The sequence below is a fragment of the Lissotriton vulgaris genome, chromosome 6, assembly GCF_964263255.1.
Source record: "Lissotriton vulgaris chromosome 6, aLisVul1.2, whole genome shotgun sequence".
In the NCBI taxonomy this organism is placed as follows: domain Eukaryota; kingdom Metazoa; phylum Chordata; class Amphibia; order Caudata; family Salamandridae; genus Lissotriton; species Lissotriton vulgaris.
Genome location: NC_141694.1, coordinates 1,676,011,268 through 1,676,028,953, shown reverse-complemented (window position 1 = coordinate 1,676,028,953; position 17,686 = coordinate 1,676,011,268). Strand labels below are relative to the sequence as shown.

Genomic DNA, 17,686 nt, shown 5'->3' with positions numbered 1-17,686 from the left:
TTCAGATTTCGCTAGTACATCTTATCACGAAGGTGGGACCATTCTGCTTGAGTACCAGGACTCCTCCAGGGAACATACCTGCTCTCCTTAGTCCAGATATTGATCTGTGGTGATACCTAGGTGAATCGAGAGTATACTATGATGTGCTTTGACAACAGATTAGATTGTACTAGGTACTTTTACTACAGGCTAACTCTGGCTATTTTATGCTTGGCAGTAGTGCCGGATAGATTTAGTCTTCCTTTTTTTACTGTCCTGAGGTAATTCACATTGAATTGCATGACTTTGTGTTAACTTTTATTTTTGCAACAACCCCACTATGGTATAATGCAGTGTTATCACCCGACCCACTCTACCCCACTGTCGTAGGTTGTTTTTATTAATGCATATCCAAAATTGCAAGTTAGGCCTTGCAAGGTTCCTGCACAGCTAACCAGTACAAACTCTTGGTGCAAAACAATAGTAATACTGAGCTTATCTGGGAAAGTTTTGCACTCTATGTAAAGACGTTATGCTGTACTGTACACTAAAAATCCAGGTATTTTACTCCCCGGAGGAAATTGAAGCAAGGTAACTTCATTTTCCATCCTGCCCTGGAACACGTTCTCAAGCTAAGTAGTCAATCTAGGAGAATGTACCAAGAGACTTGGAAATAAATGGAAACTGTACCTACAGTTTCCAGCCTAGTGCTCAAGTGAAGTTACAGAAAATTAACTTGTAGCATCTTGACAACTGACTTTTTACTTTTGGTCTTGGATTCAATTACCAGGAGCATTCTTTACCCCTTTCCTAGTGGGTGTGGTCTGCTTTTTTTTCTTTTGTTCCTAATGCATGATGTGTAGAACTGGGTGAATGTTTAACCAGAAGCACTCCACTATTAGAATTATCTGATTTGTCTCTGAAATTAAATCATTGTAAGGAAAACCTGTTACAGCCCATTTTATTGTTTTTCAATTATGTATTATAGGCTAACGAACGACCTTCAGTTCATGACCTTCTAAAGATCTCACTCCTGTCCCGTTGGACTTCTACTGAAAGAAAATTGTGTCCAGAAGAAACTAGGCCCATATGTGCTGTACATGGCTACGGCCCATGCCCTTCCACTGATCCTTTGCCAAGGAGGGCAGCTATGACTTTCTCAAGAGGTATGACCGAGGTCTGGGCACAGTGGGGAAGGGATGTTTCAGGAATCTATCACTAATCTCTAAATGCCACATAATTAGGGGCTTTTATTGATTGGGGACCTTGAGTTCCTCGCTTACTCAGTGGTGTGCATGCCTCCACCCCTCCTCCCAGCAGTTGCAAGAGGGGCAGGATTTGTATCTTGATGCAAATTGAAGTGTGATGGTTTCAAGGGAACTGGGTTGAGAGTTGTGGGTGGGTTAACTTAGCCTGCAGGGAATGCTCCTGCAGACACCCAGGCAGTGTGTAGAGAATGTATGGATAGTAAGCTTGTGTCCTCATGGACTATGCTGGGATTCCATTTTCTGAAATCTTTTTTTCTGCCCTTACTGTTAGCACAGCTGAATTGTTCTCTAGATTTCGGGAATTTGTTTCACCGCTAAGAAGGTAAGGTATTTACTTTTTTTACTGGCATGTCCTCCATTGTGCTCACTTGACCAGGAGTCTATGGTGGTGAGCGATGCTACCTTTTGCAGCTATACTAGGGTATTCAGTCCAGACAGCCATCTCTGGTGGATGCTGTTTGCATGTTACCCTGCAGGGAACAATGACTAGTAGGAAACAGCCTGTTACTATGTGAAACAGGGGGCTTTCAGATCCCCTTTTCAGCTGGAGCTGTATTGCTAGACAGTGGCCTGCAGGTAGATGGACTCTGACTAGTGATCCGCATGTGACTGGCGTGTACCATATAGACTTATAACAACCCTCATTGCTGGTCTCTGAGCTTTTCTTCTAATGTTTCCTGTAGTTTATATAACCAGGGACACCGCCAGTCTGATATTTGGATGGTAACTGTGCTCAACTGGTTCCATTGTGATGCAGTACCTTTGACTTTGGTTAGGGCTGTTCCACTAAAGCTAGTCAGTGGTGCAAAATGAACTTTCACCGTTATAGCTGCCAAGCTCTGGAACACCCTACCTCTAGACCTTAGGTTCACCGAATCTGAGCAATCTTCCGACGCTAACTAAAAACCTGGCTGTTTACTAAACGCTAATTAAGAGCTCCTCTGCAGCCCTTGGTTTTCTTTTCGGATGGACATGAACTAGGCAACCCTCTCTTGTGATATTCCTGTAATCCTAGCGCCGGGACACCCCCGCTGGATGTAGCCACGCGCTCTATAAGCTTCAAAATAAATAAATAAATGGTGTCGGGCAGATTGACCACTCGCTAAGCCCACCAAGTAATCAACACTGTAGTGAAATATGTAACTTGTTTGAAATCATTACAACTGTCAATCATGGATGTAGATGGTGTCCTCATTCACTTAAACGTTAATGCTGTTGGAGCCTTTGTTCAAATAGGGGAATATCTATGGACTGGTTTCATCAACATTTAGAAGTATGAGTTGAGTCTAGAAAACATAAATGGTTTTGGGTACATAGCCCAATTACACTGCGTTAGATCTTAAAACCTTCGATTGTACAGGGATTTCTGGAGGGTGGTAAGCCCTTTTTGACGCCAGTGATCCAACTCTGGAATCCCATGTGAGAGGGCGCCAGGGTGGCTCACTTTGAGATAATCGTTGGGTCAGGGGAAACTCCAATGACTGATCAGCCTTCAGCCTCCCTGGTCCATTTAGACCCCTTGTGTTTACTGTTGAGGAAATAATAAAGGGTCTGGAAAGATGCATCAGGGCCCAGATATGGTCCCAATAGACCTTTTTCTTGAAATCCTGTATTATTATTATTATTATTATTATTGGACATTTATTAAGCGCCTGGTTACGCCACTGGCGTGTCCCCGCGCTATGACAAGTGGAGTGACTGTCCCCCCTCCTCCCAACCAAGCTATCTACTGAAAAAGATGTGTTTTAAGCTTTTTCCTAAACTGGATTTCGGAGGGTTCAAGCCGAAGTTCCAGTGGCAGATTGTTCCAGCACTTGGGAGCAAGGTATATGAAGGATCTGCCTCCCATACGAGCTTTAGATATTCATGGAACTTTTAACAGCCCGGTCTGCGAGGACCGGAGACTGCGTGTAGGCTCGTAATAGGCTACTAGGCTCTGGAGCGGAAGAGGTGCCTTGCCGTTCAGAATACGATGGCAGGTGGCAAGGGCCTTAAACTTCACTCTCCTCTCGATGGGGAGCCAATGGAGCGCTCGCAAGGCAGGCTTGGCGGATGACCTCCTGGGGAGTCTGAGGACCAACCGCGCTGCCGCGTTTTGAAGAACCTGCAGGCGGCCGATGACCCTGCCCATGGCCCCCAGATAGAGCAGGTTCCCATAATCGAGTCGGGAGGTGACCAAGGCATGCACCAGCGTCTGACGAGCAGAGATGGGAAGCAGGTCTAAGACTTTCCTGAGGGCTCTCAGAACACTGAAGCATACCCCCGCCACCCGACCGACATGTGGGCCAGAGGTGAGGTCCTTATCGAGCCACACGCCCAGGTTCCTGGCCTCACGGCAGGGAGCGGGGACTTCCCCCAGACAAGGTGGCCACCACGCCGACGACCACGCCGACGGTGCACCCCCCACCACGAGCACCTCGGTCTTGCTCCCGTTCAACTTTAAACAGTTGGCAGACATCCAGGCAGCAAGGTCTTTCATGCAGTTCCTGAAGATGTCCGCCGCAAGACCGGGCGCGCGCGATAGGGAGATGACCAACTGCGTGTCATCGGCGTAGGACACCAGGCGGAGGCCATGACCCTCCACAATGGCCGCCAGGGGGGAGACGTAGATGTTGAATAGAGTTGGGCTCAGGGACGAACCCTGAGGTACGCCCTGGCCCAGCTCAATCTCCCTGGAATAGCACTCACCCAGTCTGACTTGAAAGCACCTCTCAGAGAGGAAGGACTTGATCCAACCAAGCGCAGCTCCTGTCACCCCGCCTCCATTCAGACACTGTAGCAAGGTGGAATGTGCTACAGTGTCGAATGCTGCGCTTAAGTCTAGAAGGATCAGTGCCATCGTCTGGCCCTCGTCTACTCCCTGTCTGAGTGCTTCTACCGCCACGAGGAGAGCAGACTCCGTCGAGTGACGGGGACGGAAGCCAAATTGCGAGTCGTGGAGTAGCGAAGCCGTCTCCACGAACTGCATGAGCTGTATGTTGGCTATTTTTTCCGCCACCTTCGCCATGTAGGGAAGGAGGGAAATAGGACGGAGGTTATCCAGCTTTTCAAAGCTAACGTTGGCCTTTTTTTGCAGGGGAAGAACCACCGCCTGTTTCCAGGCTTTCGGGACCACCTGAGACTCAAAGGAGATGTCCAGCAGCTGACGCACATAGGGCTCTAGCACTGGCAAGCTGTCCTTGAGCCGGCTGGGGGTGGTCGGATCTCTAGGGGAACCGGATTTGATGGATCCACAAATGCAGAGAAGCTCCGTAGTGGAAGGAGTGACGAACATGGTTAACCGATGTTCCCCTTCCCTTCTTGGGAGTTCCAAGGGGGCAAGGCCGCTGTCTGTCCTCTGGGGGAAGGAATTGTATATGTTGGAGACCTTGGTTGCAAAGTACTCCGCAATACGATTACAGCCCTCCGTGGTGCAAAGTTTCTTCGGTGCTGCGGCGGATTTTCCTATTGCAATGGATTTGTAAATAGAGAAAAGCTCCTTGGTGGACTGCTTAGCTTCCTCAATTTTATTGCAATAGTACGATGATTTGGCCTTCCTAATCAACATGTGATAGGCACGTCTGCAATCAGTGTAAACAGTTTTGGCCTGCATGGAGTATGCAATCCTCCATTGCCTTTCGGCGCGTTTACATGCAGCTTTGGCCGTTCGCAAATCCTCATTGTACCAAGGCGCCGACCGTTGTATTCGGCCGCCTGATTTCGCCATACCCAGAGGTGCCACCTGATTCAGGGCTTCCAGAATACGTTGGTCCAGGTTGGAATTGATTTCATCAGCCCCGTCGCCCCCAGGATGACCTTTCTCGGTAAGTGCCAGGTTGAATTTGGCCTGGGAGAACGCTGTCCATCTGCGCCTCGGATGTTTATCAGCGGGAGGGTCATTGGGGCGAAGTCCCTGTATTTCGATGGTAAAGGGGACGAGGAAATGATCGGACCATGCGATGGGAATCGGGGCTTGGGCGTCCACTTGACTCCAGTTAGCAAAGACTGGGTCCAGAAGGTGACCCAGCTTATGGGTGGGTTGCAGTACCTTCTGCTCAAATTGTAAGCTAGCCATCGTGTGGCATAGCTCGCTCGCCACTGTCCGAGGGGTTATCTAGGTGTAAATTAAGATCCCCTAGGACCAGATATTTGTCCGAGCGTAGAGCGGCTTCTGTGACACCTTCCACTAACTTTTCAACAAAGGCTGTAGAAGAGCCTGGAGGACGGTAAATTAACAAGCCTTTCAAGGTGAAGCAGCCATTAATAGAAATGGAGAAGGCACCAGCCTCACTGTCGTCAATCACAGTGCGATCCAGCTGACATTGATAATCTTGCCGCACAACAATGGCTATGCCGCCCCCTCTCCCACGTGGTCTGTCTAGCCTTTGTAGGCAGTAGCCTTCAGGGATGGCCTCAATGATCTCCGGCATGGAATCTTGGTCAAGCCAGGTTTCCGTGAGGAAAAACCGATCCCATTGTTTCCCCGTGAGGAGGTCATGAATATCGAGGGAGTGTTTCCGTAGGGAGCGGACATTTAGTAGACCACAAAGTAAGTTGGCCTGCGGTTAGCGCCTTACCTGTGTTGAAGGTGTACTCAGTGGCTGCAGCCCGCATTGGTCCCTGCGTCAATGCTGTGGGGGCATAGCCCGCATAGCTCTCTACGGAGGAGAAGTAAATCATCTCGACTCCAGGAGACTTGACAGGAGGGAGAGGCAGGGGTTATGGCCCTGGGCCGCAGTCGGCAGCGGACGGGCGCAGACGGGCTTAACTCTGGCGCAACTCCGGCGCGCCTTCGTCGCGCCCGCTGCGCTGTCGACAGCACATCCGCCTTATATCCCCCCCCAGCGTTCCAACAACTAGAGCGCTGCTGTTCCCTACCGGAAGTGCCTGGCTCGGACCCTCCACGCCCTCTGCTCAAACGGCGCTAATCACCGGCGTCAGACCGAGGCGGGAGGAAGGGGCGAGTCCAGTCCTCCGTAATCCGTCTAACAGAGCTCAGCCGAGCTAAAAACAAGGGGCACACACAACACGCTGCCAACACGCTGTGCTTCCCAACCAGGTGAGGAGAAATAATGTGCAGAGTTAAAATAGCATAAAATGCTCACGCGCCGCTAAGCAGGCGAGCTACACGCAGAAGCGCTTTAGTTTTAAAAGCGGTAGGGACGCTGCCACAGTCCACTTATGGGCCCCTTTATTGCACAACTTAATGCTTTAGTTCAGGCTGACCCCCTGGCATCGTGGAGCACAAGCGTCATTGTACCGATCTACAAAAAAGGGAGCCAGAGGTGACCCAGGCAATTATAGGCCCATATCTTTGCTAGATACCACTTCAAAACTAATGGGACTGCTTCTATTACATCAGCTGGAAGAATGGGCCTGTGTTAAATATACAGCTTCTGACCCAATATGGATTCCAGCAGGGCAGGAGCATGATTGTTCAGTGCTTGAACCTGAGCCTTGTCATTGAGAAATACACCAGGGCTAAAGGGGAAATAATTTACATTGCCTTCATGGATCTCTCGGCCGCATTTGATTGCGTAAACAACAGTAAGCTATGGGAGATAATGGAGGCCATGCGGGTGGACCCCCAAATCTTACATGTAAGACTGCTCTATACCCAGACCACCACTTTGGTGCGGTATGGTAAGGACTGCTTGCACCCGCTCGTCCTGGATTCTCCGGGAGGGGGCGGGTGTGGGGTCATTAGTCAAGGATTTGTCCCCGCTCAATCCTGTTCATTATACACTAATGGGGTTGAGGCAGCATTGGTGGGGATGACTTTAGATATCCCACAGTTTGGGTCTTTAACTCTGCCTTTACTCTCATATGCAGATGACTGTCCTAGTGGCCAGAACAGGCAGGACCTTGCAGCACAACTGCATATGTCTTCCCTTGACTTGAGGGTTAACTAATTGAAATGGTTAATTTTAATAGCAAACCACAGAGGGTGTGGGAAAGCTCCATCCTTCTGCTTGGGAACTCGCAGGTTAGTGATAGATTCTTTCCCTTACCTGGGAGTCGTGTTGGATAAAGGCCACACATGGGCCCATATGGTCAAACCGGTTATTGGCGATGGAGAGTAGCATGGCAGCCATTATTAAATTTGCCAAGAAACTAGGAATTAAACCTAGAAGTCATAAACTGCTTCTATAAGACTAAGACCGTTTAGGCAACTACCTACGGAGCAGTGGTGTGGGGTATGTCTCCAATTGAACAGTTGCAGATTATAGAGGATAAATTCCTGAAGAGGCTGATTTCCCTCCTGGCATCATGCTCCAACTTCAATTGCCATGTGGAAGTGTACCTCCCTTATATTAGCGACTTGGTAAGGTTAGCCCATTTACTATTATGACATTTAATTTGGATGAAGAACACGCTACTCTTAACACAACCTATTATAAAGGATTGCCTTGAGTTAGATAATGTCCATGAAATAGGATGGCTGCATTATGTAAGGTCGACCCTGAACACTTTGTATCTGGAGGATTTGTACAGAAACCCCAGTAAAAGCCTCCAAATACCGAAGGTTTCAAAATATTTTTTTGGGGCGAAGTTGGTTTGATAACGCTCTGAGATAGTAAGTTAAACCTACAGTGAGATTATACAAACCTCCCGACTCTAGCAGAGGGAGACTACCACTATGTAGAGGAGATACAGAACTTACAGCACAGATTCATCCTAGTAAGATTTCGTATGAATATTTATTCTGATGGTGGGTTGTCCGGCAGGAAAACATACGTTTTGTGACCTGACCGTTTACCCATGTGATGGAGTCTCGAACAATCAGACCTCTAGATCATCCTTTTCTGTGAAATTTTATAAAATGGAAAGAGCTAGATACATAATACCGGGCTGGAGACAATGAAACTTCAGACAATGTAGAGTAGCTCTCCGATTTTCATAAAATCGGTAACCCCTTTATTTGCTTTGTAGTTGCCAACTTCCTTTGGGCTTGTATTAGGAAAAGGACATTTTTTAGCCATTTATAGTAATTCGATGTATTTGGAATTTTTTTTAAACTGAGCTATTTGAACTTTGTTATTACAGATGTATTGTGCTTTTATCTTTGTTTCACTTAAGATTGAATAAAGCTTTATTATGATTGAGCAAATCATGCTGGTTTGGTTAAGCACTAGTGCATTACAAGAATCTTTCTGAAGCTCCCGAAATCATCACTTATCTCGCCTGAGGTCTGCATGGGACATGTGTGGCGAAGACTCATTTGCTAGGGCTTAAACGTCTTAATCAGAATTTTAAGTGACTTATGAGCTGATCAGTGGTAGTTTTGACACTGATCCATGACTTATTTTATTGTATGGACTTCCAATCTTGGAAAAATGGGCCTACAAAAAAGTTTTAATTTGTTAGTTATCGTGGAAAAGTGTTGATCTCATGAAAAGTACTTTGATTAGTCACCTAAGCCTATTTCACTTTTAGATGTGTATCTTTATGCCAACTGCAATCTGCAGAGGGGAAAAGCTGGAAACAAAGCCTCAAATTTAGCACTTTATTTTTTTACTAGCTTTCTTTGCCTGATGGCATTGTAGCGCTTAACAAGAGAACAAGGCTATCAGAATTACAGGATTTTGAGCAGAGGCTACTAATCAAACAGTCGCCAGTTTTAGCCACTGTTAGAAATGGGATCCCTGGCTGGCCAGGGCTTGCGCCAAAGTCAGTCCGAGACCACCACTCCTAAGTCAGGGCAAGGGAGTTACACTCCAAGATAACCCCTGCTCGCCCTCTAGGTAACGTGGTGCGAGCAGCAAGGCTAAACTTGGAGGCGCTGTGAGTTAAGTCTTTGCGCACGCACCCCAGCAACAACACCCAAGGCCCACCACAAAGGAAACTCCACACAAGTTTATATATAAAAAATAAAAACAAACAGGAGATGACGGGTCAAAGAAAATGTGTGCTGTTCTGAACTATGAACAAACAAGGATCATGGAACTACAACAAGAAATTACACTAGGCTGAAACTCACATCAGCCCACCATTGTGGCGGAATTTCATCATGTGGGATACGGATGGTGGATCCAAATCTCGCCCAACCCATCTAGTGATGGTGCAGAGATGGATTTCCGAGGTAGACCTCTAGCCACAGTGTATTTCAAGTGGTGCTGATTGTGTGCAGTGCTGTGGGAAGTGAGTGATAAAATAAAAATAACTACTAGAACAGAAAGTTTGTTTAATAGGCACTGTTCTAATGTCAAGATTAAAATAACGCCTGATAGTCTGAAAATATGACTATATGGTGGCGCAGTGCAAAGTGGTTGACATGTTTCAGCTGTATGGAATCAACTATCCAGCTTTCTTCAGGACCGTGATCTAATAGCGACTGCAGAGTAAGTGATAATGTGAAAAAAATGACAATAATATTGTGCAATATGGAATCTGAATATTCCTACCAGGAACTTGGATCCCCAATGTAGACTGGTGGAAAAATTAATAAATCGTCCCTTACAAGAAAGGAAAATAGTGCACAGAATATGTGATATCAAAAGTATGTCTACAATGATCCCGGAGTGACAAAGAAAACAGTACAAACAACACATAATTAGCGAAGAGCAACAAGTCTCATTGCTTAACAGAAGGCAGTAGTCCTCCTTGCTTGTATGACAATATTCGCAATAATATTGTAGAAGTGTTCTACTCAGCCAGCATTATGTGGGAAGTCACCTCACCCGGCACCCGCTCGGGAAAATGAGGCCCGCTCTGTTAAAATGGAAGAGATGATAATTTGTGGAACACTGCAAAAACAGGTTTATTGCGGTGTATAGCCAGGATACTTCCTCACTTCCAAACAATTTAACTAAGCCCCGTTGCTTTCAGAATCTACACCTCCCCACCAAACTTAATGTGCAGAACTAAGCTAGTCCAGAAAGGGTGATTTAGGCAAGAACCTATTTGGCAAAAGATTTCATCTATAGTTGGGGAACCCTACATAAGTTTCTACCAAAGTTAGTAAACATCGATAGAGCAGAGTTTGCAAGTATTCCAGCCAAACAGCAGCTCCATTAGGGGTCTGCAGGAGCCTACCTGTCCGCCGTTACCTCTCGCCGGCTTCCAAGTGGGAGTGGAGGTAACGAACTGACAGCTAGAGCGCCTTTTTATGCTGATGTTAATTGGATAATAATATCACAAGTTCGCAGTTGTAATCAAGTGTCCATGCCGATCTCAATAGTGGTCAGTGGCTTCGCCGCTAACCGCCTGCGCCAGTCCTGCCTGCAATAGCGCATGCGCGGTGAAATGGAAGACTGTCTTCTCACGCATGCGCGCAGGAACGATCGGAGTAGAACCGTATGTTACAGTGGATTTAAAAAGTAAAGTAATGTCTCCGTATAGAGAACGTTCTGGGGTACAGCCGAACCTTGATCTGTGGTGTCTGGGCTCATTAATAGGTGGCAGATAGTATTCCCGTATGGGACACGACCTGGAAAAAAGCCGAACTTTGATCTGAAGTATCGAGGCTTGGGAGTACGTGAAAATTAATGTTTATTTGGTTCAGTAAACGGAGTCCAACAGGATGCAGCCATTGGATTGATGTATAAATAATAGTAATTCTGTTCAGAATTGTAGAAAAAATACTCGTATAGCTAAAGTATATTGCCCTCTGGAAAAACGTGACCTGCCTAATGCTGTCACCCAATCCATTATTATTCGTTATGCGGGCAGATGTGTAGTGAACATAAATGTATATACAGAACATCATTTATAGTGATGTCCACGCTATATCATCGTTCAGTCCCTTGCTGTCACTCTAAGTGAAAAGATCCATTTCTGTTCCTTAATTAATAGGAATCTGGAAATGTCACTAATGTGGGGTGGGATAAACGGCTGTTCTAAAATCAACCACCTCATGTCTTCTGCAGTGTGTTTGTCAAAAAATGGTCGGTCAATCTTGTTTGTGACAACGGATCGTGCTCTATGCTCTCCGATCCTCAATTTTATTTTTCGGGTGGTGTATCCAATATATATTAAGGAACCGGGTGGTGTATCCGATATATCTTGAGGAACAGGGGCAGGTTATCATGTAAATGACCCTTTCAGTATGACAATTTGTGTGTTTTCTGAGGAGCCACATCTTGCCTGTTCGGAAGTCGACTTTGTCAGTTTTGAAGGTCTGAGTGCAGGCACTGCATGAGCCACATGGGTAGTGGCCCTGTACCGGGGGGAGTTCCCAGAGTGTTGTAGGTCTCTCCCTCTCTTGTGCTCTTGGTCTGGTATGGACCAGGCTGTCATGCAGACTAGGTGCTCTTTTGAAAGAGAACAGTAATGGGATGTTTGTGTCAGTTATGTTCAAAATATTCCAATGTTTGCGTATTCTCTGAATTTTGTTGGACAGAACACTAAATGTGCTCACAAATGTAAGTCTGTCCAGTGGTGGTTTTTGGGGTCTCCTTTCCAAAAGTGCCTCCCGGTTGTTATTGGAGGCATGTTTCCATGCTCTTTTGACTAGATACTTGGGGTAATGTCGTTCCTGTAAATGACGAGACAATTTGGTTGCATGTTTATCAAACAAATCCATTGATGAACAGTTTCTTCTAAGTCGAAGAAACTGACCTACAGGTAGATTAGCCCATAGTGAACGTGGATGATGACTACTGTACACGAGAAGGAGTTTCTCGCCATGGGTTTGGTGTAGAGCTCACATTGTAGTCTCCCTGCTTCTTGAAAGATTGACACATCTAGGAAGGGGAATCTCACATGGCTGAACTAAAGCGTAAATTTAAGGTATTGGTTCTAATCATTAAGCCACTGATGAAATGATTGGATCTCTGTTGTGGAGCCTCGCCAAACCACCAGGATATTGACAATATAACTCTTCCATAGCAACACCTGATGGAAATATGGGTTGCTATGGTTGAGAACGTGGTCCTGTTCAAATTGATGAACATAGAGGTTGGCGAGGCTCGGGGCAAAAACGCTCCCCATAGAAGTTCCGGAGATTTGGAGGAAGAACTGATCTTCAAATTTGAAGATGTTCTCCATCATGGCTATTTTGGCACATTCCAAAATGAAATGGACGGGGGTGATACTGTCCAGATCTCGCAGGGATAGTAGTTGTCTGAAGGTCTCGAGTTTCTTCCTGCCGTATAAAAGTGTAGAGCGACTCACGTCGAAACTAACCAATAAGTCTGTTTTTTTGACGTTGAACTCCATGTCTGGTAAAAGTCTCAGAACATCAGCTGTGTCCTGTAAGTATGTGGGCATTTCTTTCACCAGAGGTCTGAGAAAGAAGTCTACAAATGTAGAGAGGCGCTCCAAGAGGGAGCCGATTCCCGAAATGATTGGGCGTCCTTGTGGTGGTCTAGTGGCTCTATGTATTTTAGGGAGGCAGTAGAAACCAGGTGTGACCGGGTTGTGCGTCACCAGGAATCTGGCCTCTTGAGGTGTAATCCATCCTTCTGTACTTCCCTCATCTACTAAGGTCTTAATTACTGTAAGTAGTTGTGACGTTGGATCTTCGGACAGTCTACGATAGAATTGAGTGTTATCGAGTTGTCTCAAACATTCTTGTCGATACTGGACCATGTGATTTTCTTTCTTCTATATATAAAAAATAGCCTTTGTATTACACCAACACATTAGATAAAAACACACACTTTACAATGTGCTAACAGTGGATATGTACAAGACCGGGCCACCTGGACCACTGTCAAGAATCCGCACTTTTAGAACTTAGAATACAATACTTGTAGGCCTAGAACTTAGAACATAGAGCTTATCGGACAGTACCTTCCGTCCTGGTTGCGCAGGATATTGCGAGTGATCTCCTTAGTAGGCTTGAGCGGTCAGCGGGCTAGCTACAAGCGTCTGTCTGGGGCGACCAATGTGTGCGGCTCAGAGGAGGAGGGGGAGGCAGAATTCGGGCGGCCCAGCTATTGGCACGGCTCAGGGGAGAGCGGCGCGGCTCGAGGCTTGGACGGGCGGCCGGGCACGAGCTGCCGAGGAGAGTGAGCGAGGCACACTTCAGCGAGGCCCCAGTGGCCCAGGAAGATCAGACCAGTCCCAGCAATTTGTCAGGGAAGGCACAATAGAGTCCACTGGTCCTGGGACTCTGGTCAGGGGGCGAGCTCAGTATCAAGCCCTTGGAGATAGTTAAACACCAAATAATTATGTAGCACAAAATAGAACATAAAGCACACAACCAGTAACCACTGGTAACCGGTAAGTACCACCTACGCAATCCTAACCACCTTAGGAACAGGTCACGCAGGGAACCAGGACCTCACTAGCACCACCTGTACTAGCAGGAACAACCACCTAAGTATCGCAATACAAGTAGGGGCATAGGCACATTACACATGATGCATCACAACACATTCAGAGGTGCAGGGCGGAAAACACATGATGCATAAACACACATTCAGAGGTGTAAGGAACAAGGCATATGATGCATCTACAACGCATTCAGAGGTGCAGCAAAGAACACTTCGCATAAATCACATTAACACAGAACTTACATCAAAAGTCCAGGGTCCAGGTTGTGCCACTGCGCCAAGACCTAAACGTGGCAGCTGCCCACGAAGTGCTGGGCAGCTGTAGATGATGGGGGGGCCAACTTGGGAGCATCGCAGGCTCTAAACATATTCTTGTCCCTTTTTGGAGCCTCTCTGGGCTCTACACACAGCAAGGTCGCCTGTGCCCCTCTGGCTCCTTCTTCAACTCTGCCCCCGAGCCTCTCAGGGCTCATAAATCAAAGAAATGGAACTCTAGCTTCTCTGGGTTTAGGACAAAGATACTGGGGCTGAGCCTCTCGTGGCTCAAACAAATATGCCCCCTTGAGCCTTCGCGGGCTCATGAACAAACTGGCGCTAGAGCCTCTCGGGGCTCGAGAGCAATTTGGTGGTAGGCGGAGTCCCTCTCGGGGGACTCTGCTTCAGGGGAGGCCCCGCGGGCCTGCGAGCACTCAGGCGCTTGCACTGGAGGGGGAGGGGAGGGGCGGGCACCGGCAATGTGCCCAGACGCCCCTCTCCTGCCATTCACTCACCGGGTCTGGTGCACCGGTCTCCTCTGCTCCGCTGGCCTCCTCTCGCTCTCCGGGGCTCTCCCTCACTCTCGGGAGCCGGGGGGGGGGGGGGGCGGGTGGCAAACACAGGAGCGCGGAGTAGGCTGCCGCCGCTCCCTGCTTCATCTTGCTCCGTGGGCTGGACGGCAATCTCCTCGGGCCGGCAGCCAATCACTGCGCGGCCCCGGGGAAAGCGTCATCGGGAATCCTAGGCCGGCAGCCAATCCCAGCGTGGCCTGGGGTGGGGGGGAGACACATCACGAAGGGTCCCGGGCCAGCGGCGGTGAACTGGGGGGGGGGAAATGACACTGGGTAGGCTCCCTCGAATCAATAAAATAAGAAATAAAGCGAGGTAGGCACTCGCTGGGGTCCATTAACCCTCTCAAAACCGGGGCAAATGCCGGGTGGGCACCGGCTGAGATAAACAAAGCACTTTCAGCGCTAGGGACATAAAGAGCGCGCTCCAGCGCTAGAGGTCAAGGGAAAGCGCTCCCAAGCGCTAGGTACACAGAAAACAGCAAAGTCCTCAAAGAGTCCAGGACCTCAGCAGTACAGGGGCTGGGCAGGGCCCAGGGAGGCAAGCCTTCCCCCTGGCCCCAGCAGCAGCATGCCCCTGGTAAGATTCAAGTTGGGAACAAGAACATTTTTATGGGGTCACAGCCCCTCTTTTATAAACCTTTTCCCTTTGTCTTCAGGTGCAGGGTGGGGGGAGAACCAGTCGCAGCTGGTTTTGGAGCACTGTTTACCTCAGCCACCCTTTCCATTCACCAGGCAGGCTAGGGTCATCAGTCGCACCACAGGGGGCGGAGCCAGCATTGTGTGAGAAAAGCCCAGCCCTATTCATGACCCAGGTGCAGCCCCTCCCTCACATCAGCATGCTAATCTCTCCATTCACCACCGGGGCAGACCCACACAGACTCATGGAGCCTGGCATCCCAGCCAGCTCCAGCCAATCACACGCCAGGCATATTTTACACTAATATGCCAACTCCTAGAAGTGGCAGTTCGAGGCATGTGGGCTGCTGAATTCATATCTGTGCATAGATCGACGCCTAGTGTTGGGTCCGGATGATTGCACATTGTTGTCCTGGAAGAGTCTTCGAAGTATCACGAGATAGGTGGCTCCTCCCCTGGACTACAGTGCGCATGGGCATCGCCTCCATCCCCAGATTGTTTTTTTCCGCCATTGGGTTCGGATGTGTTTCGGTTCCCTCTGTCGGAACCGATAGTTGTTCAACTTTTCTACTCGAGACCAAAAGGTCTTTAGGCTGGGCGTCGGTATAGTTGCGTTCGGGTTTCTTGTCTGACTCTCAGCTCCGAACTCTTGCTACCCTTCCGCGTGCTTTCGGCGCGGACGGGCCTACACTACACTTCTGCTATGGAGCGGACACCGTTTAAGAAGTGCCCGGTGTGTAACTCCAAATATTCACACCTCGACGTGCACCCCGTGTGCAATACATGCTTGTCACCGGACCATAACGAAGACAGCTGCATGGCGTGTTCAAAATTCCGGTGCAAGAAAACTCTCAAGCTTCGTCGGGCCAATAGGCTCCAAGCCAAGTTCTCGGCTACTGCGGCGCCCCCACCAGACGACATATTCCAGGAATCTGTTGGAGACGAAGACGACGTACAAGGTTCGGAATCTAGTCCCGCGTCCGAAGGAGATGCCTACGACGCGGGTGATGAGGACTTTGACGAAGTCGCCGACGAGGTAGGGGACGACGATCGGGCTATTGCCACCGTAGGGGATAGCTCGGAGGAGGAGCATCCCCAACCAGACTCAGGGGTCAATCCCCTTCATATGGCCCAGGTCGAGGGATCGCCTTCGGGCCTTACCCAAGATCTACTTATAAGTCCTACGTCCCCGCCTCCGGGCCCGGTCACGGACATTTCTGAGGCGCCACTCCCGTTGAAGAAAACTAAAGTGAAGCCATCTGGTCACGCACCCTCGGATTCGAAACCGAAAGCGAAAGTTGTGCTGGGGCAGAAGGTTCTGGAGGCGTCAACTTCCAAAAAATTCAAAATGGCCGACTTGAAGAGCCACGCCAAGATGGCCGACCCGAAGCCCTCGGGGTCGGCGCCGAAGGCGAAGTCGACCGACGCGGCTGCGTCGGCGCCGAAAGGGGTCGGGGACCTGAAGACGGCTCCAAAGAAGCGTCAGGGCGACGACGCGCACAGGGCTCGTCCGGCACCGGCCCTTGGGGACAAGGCGCATGAGGTGTCTGCCCCGAAGAAGGTGCCTGCCATCGATCCGACTCTCGACGCGGGAAGATCGCTCGAGCCGGTCAAGCCCTCTCCTGCCTTAACAAAGAAGGTAGCGGAATCCCTGCAGCGGATACGGAAGGACAGTGTGGTTCCCACTCAGGACACTGGCGCCTACGCTCACGCCGAAGCCTGCGAAGGCGCAGACGCCTATCCGTTTTACCCTGCCGCCCAAGTCGACGCCGAAGGCTTTCGCGCCGAAACATGGTGTGCCCTCAAAGGAGGTATTGACACCGAAAGCTGCCTTGGTGGTGTCAAAGCTTCGGCTCCAGCCGCTTGCTGAAGAGGAACGTCGAGAGGTCATCATCGACGCCAACACTGGGAAACTGTCTCTCCTCAAGAGGAAAATCACCACGGAGCCGGTGTTGGAACATTTTCGGATCCCTCTCAAAAATAAGAGGGACTCTGCGGAATCTTCGGCTCTGGTAGAACCTATGTCTCCACAAGCCCTAGGACACTCGCCAACGCATTCCGCCGCAGGCGATGCGGGCGAGGAAGACGCCGAGTACGTCTATCCGGCGTACTCGGATCCGGAGGAGGAGCACGAACCTTGGTCGGCCGGGGGCGACCCGGAGGACCCGCAGTCGGGCCAGGACACGCAACTTTTTGCGGCCAAGACTTCACCGACAGAAGACTCAGCGGCCTTCAACGCTCTGATTGAAAGAGCTGCAGCTAACCACGATGTCGAGTTGCACTCGGACCCTGTGGATGTGGACTTTTTATTTGACACTTTCTCAGTGGCTGAAAAGTCGGTCAAGACACTGCCAATGCTTAAGGGGGTGCTCAAACACGCAACGGAGGTCTTCAAGGAGCCCACCCGGGCGCGTGTCGTCAACCCTCGCATTGACAAGAAATCTAAGGCAGCGCCCTCGGATCCAACATACATCAAGGGACACTTGCCACTGGACTCGTTGGTTGTTTCCAACGCTCGGAAGAGGGAACTCGCAGACCACTGGTGACGCTCCTCCCCCAGACAAAGAGTCCGAGATCTTTGAGGCCTCAGGCAAACTAATTGCTGCACAGGCAGCTAATATTTGGAGAATCTCTAACACACAGGCCCTACTTGCACGCTTTGATAGGGCTCATTATGACACCTTAGAATCACTACTGCAACACTTGCCTGACCAGTACAAGGAGGCAGGAGAAATGCTGATTCAGGAAGGAAAGCTCATTACGAATGCATCCATAA

The 17,686-nt window shown here is 49.1% G+C and overlaps 1 protein-coding gene across 1 annotated transcript in view; it reads left to right on the top strand.

Annotated features, from left to right (window-relative positions):
* Positions 1–17,686, top strand: part of LOC147709301 (serine/threonine-protein kinase Nek2-like) — a 232,239-nt gene that overhangs the window by 148,503 nt on the left and 66,050 nt on the right. Inside the window, exon 6 of the mRNA XM_086925457.1 lies at positions 968–1,145. Coding sequence (XP_086781583.1) covers positions 968–1,145 — 178 coding nt within the window. The remainder of the gene's footprint in view (positions 1–967; positions 1,146–17,686) is intronic.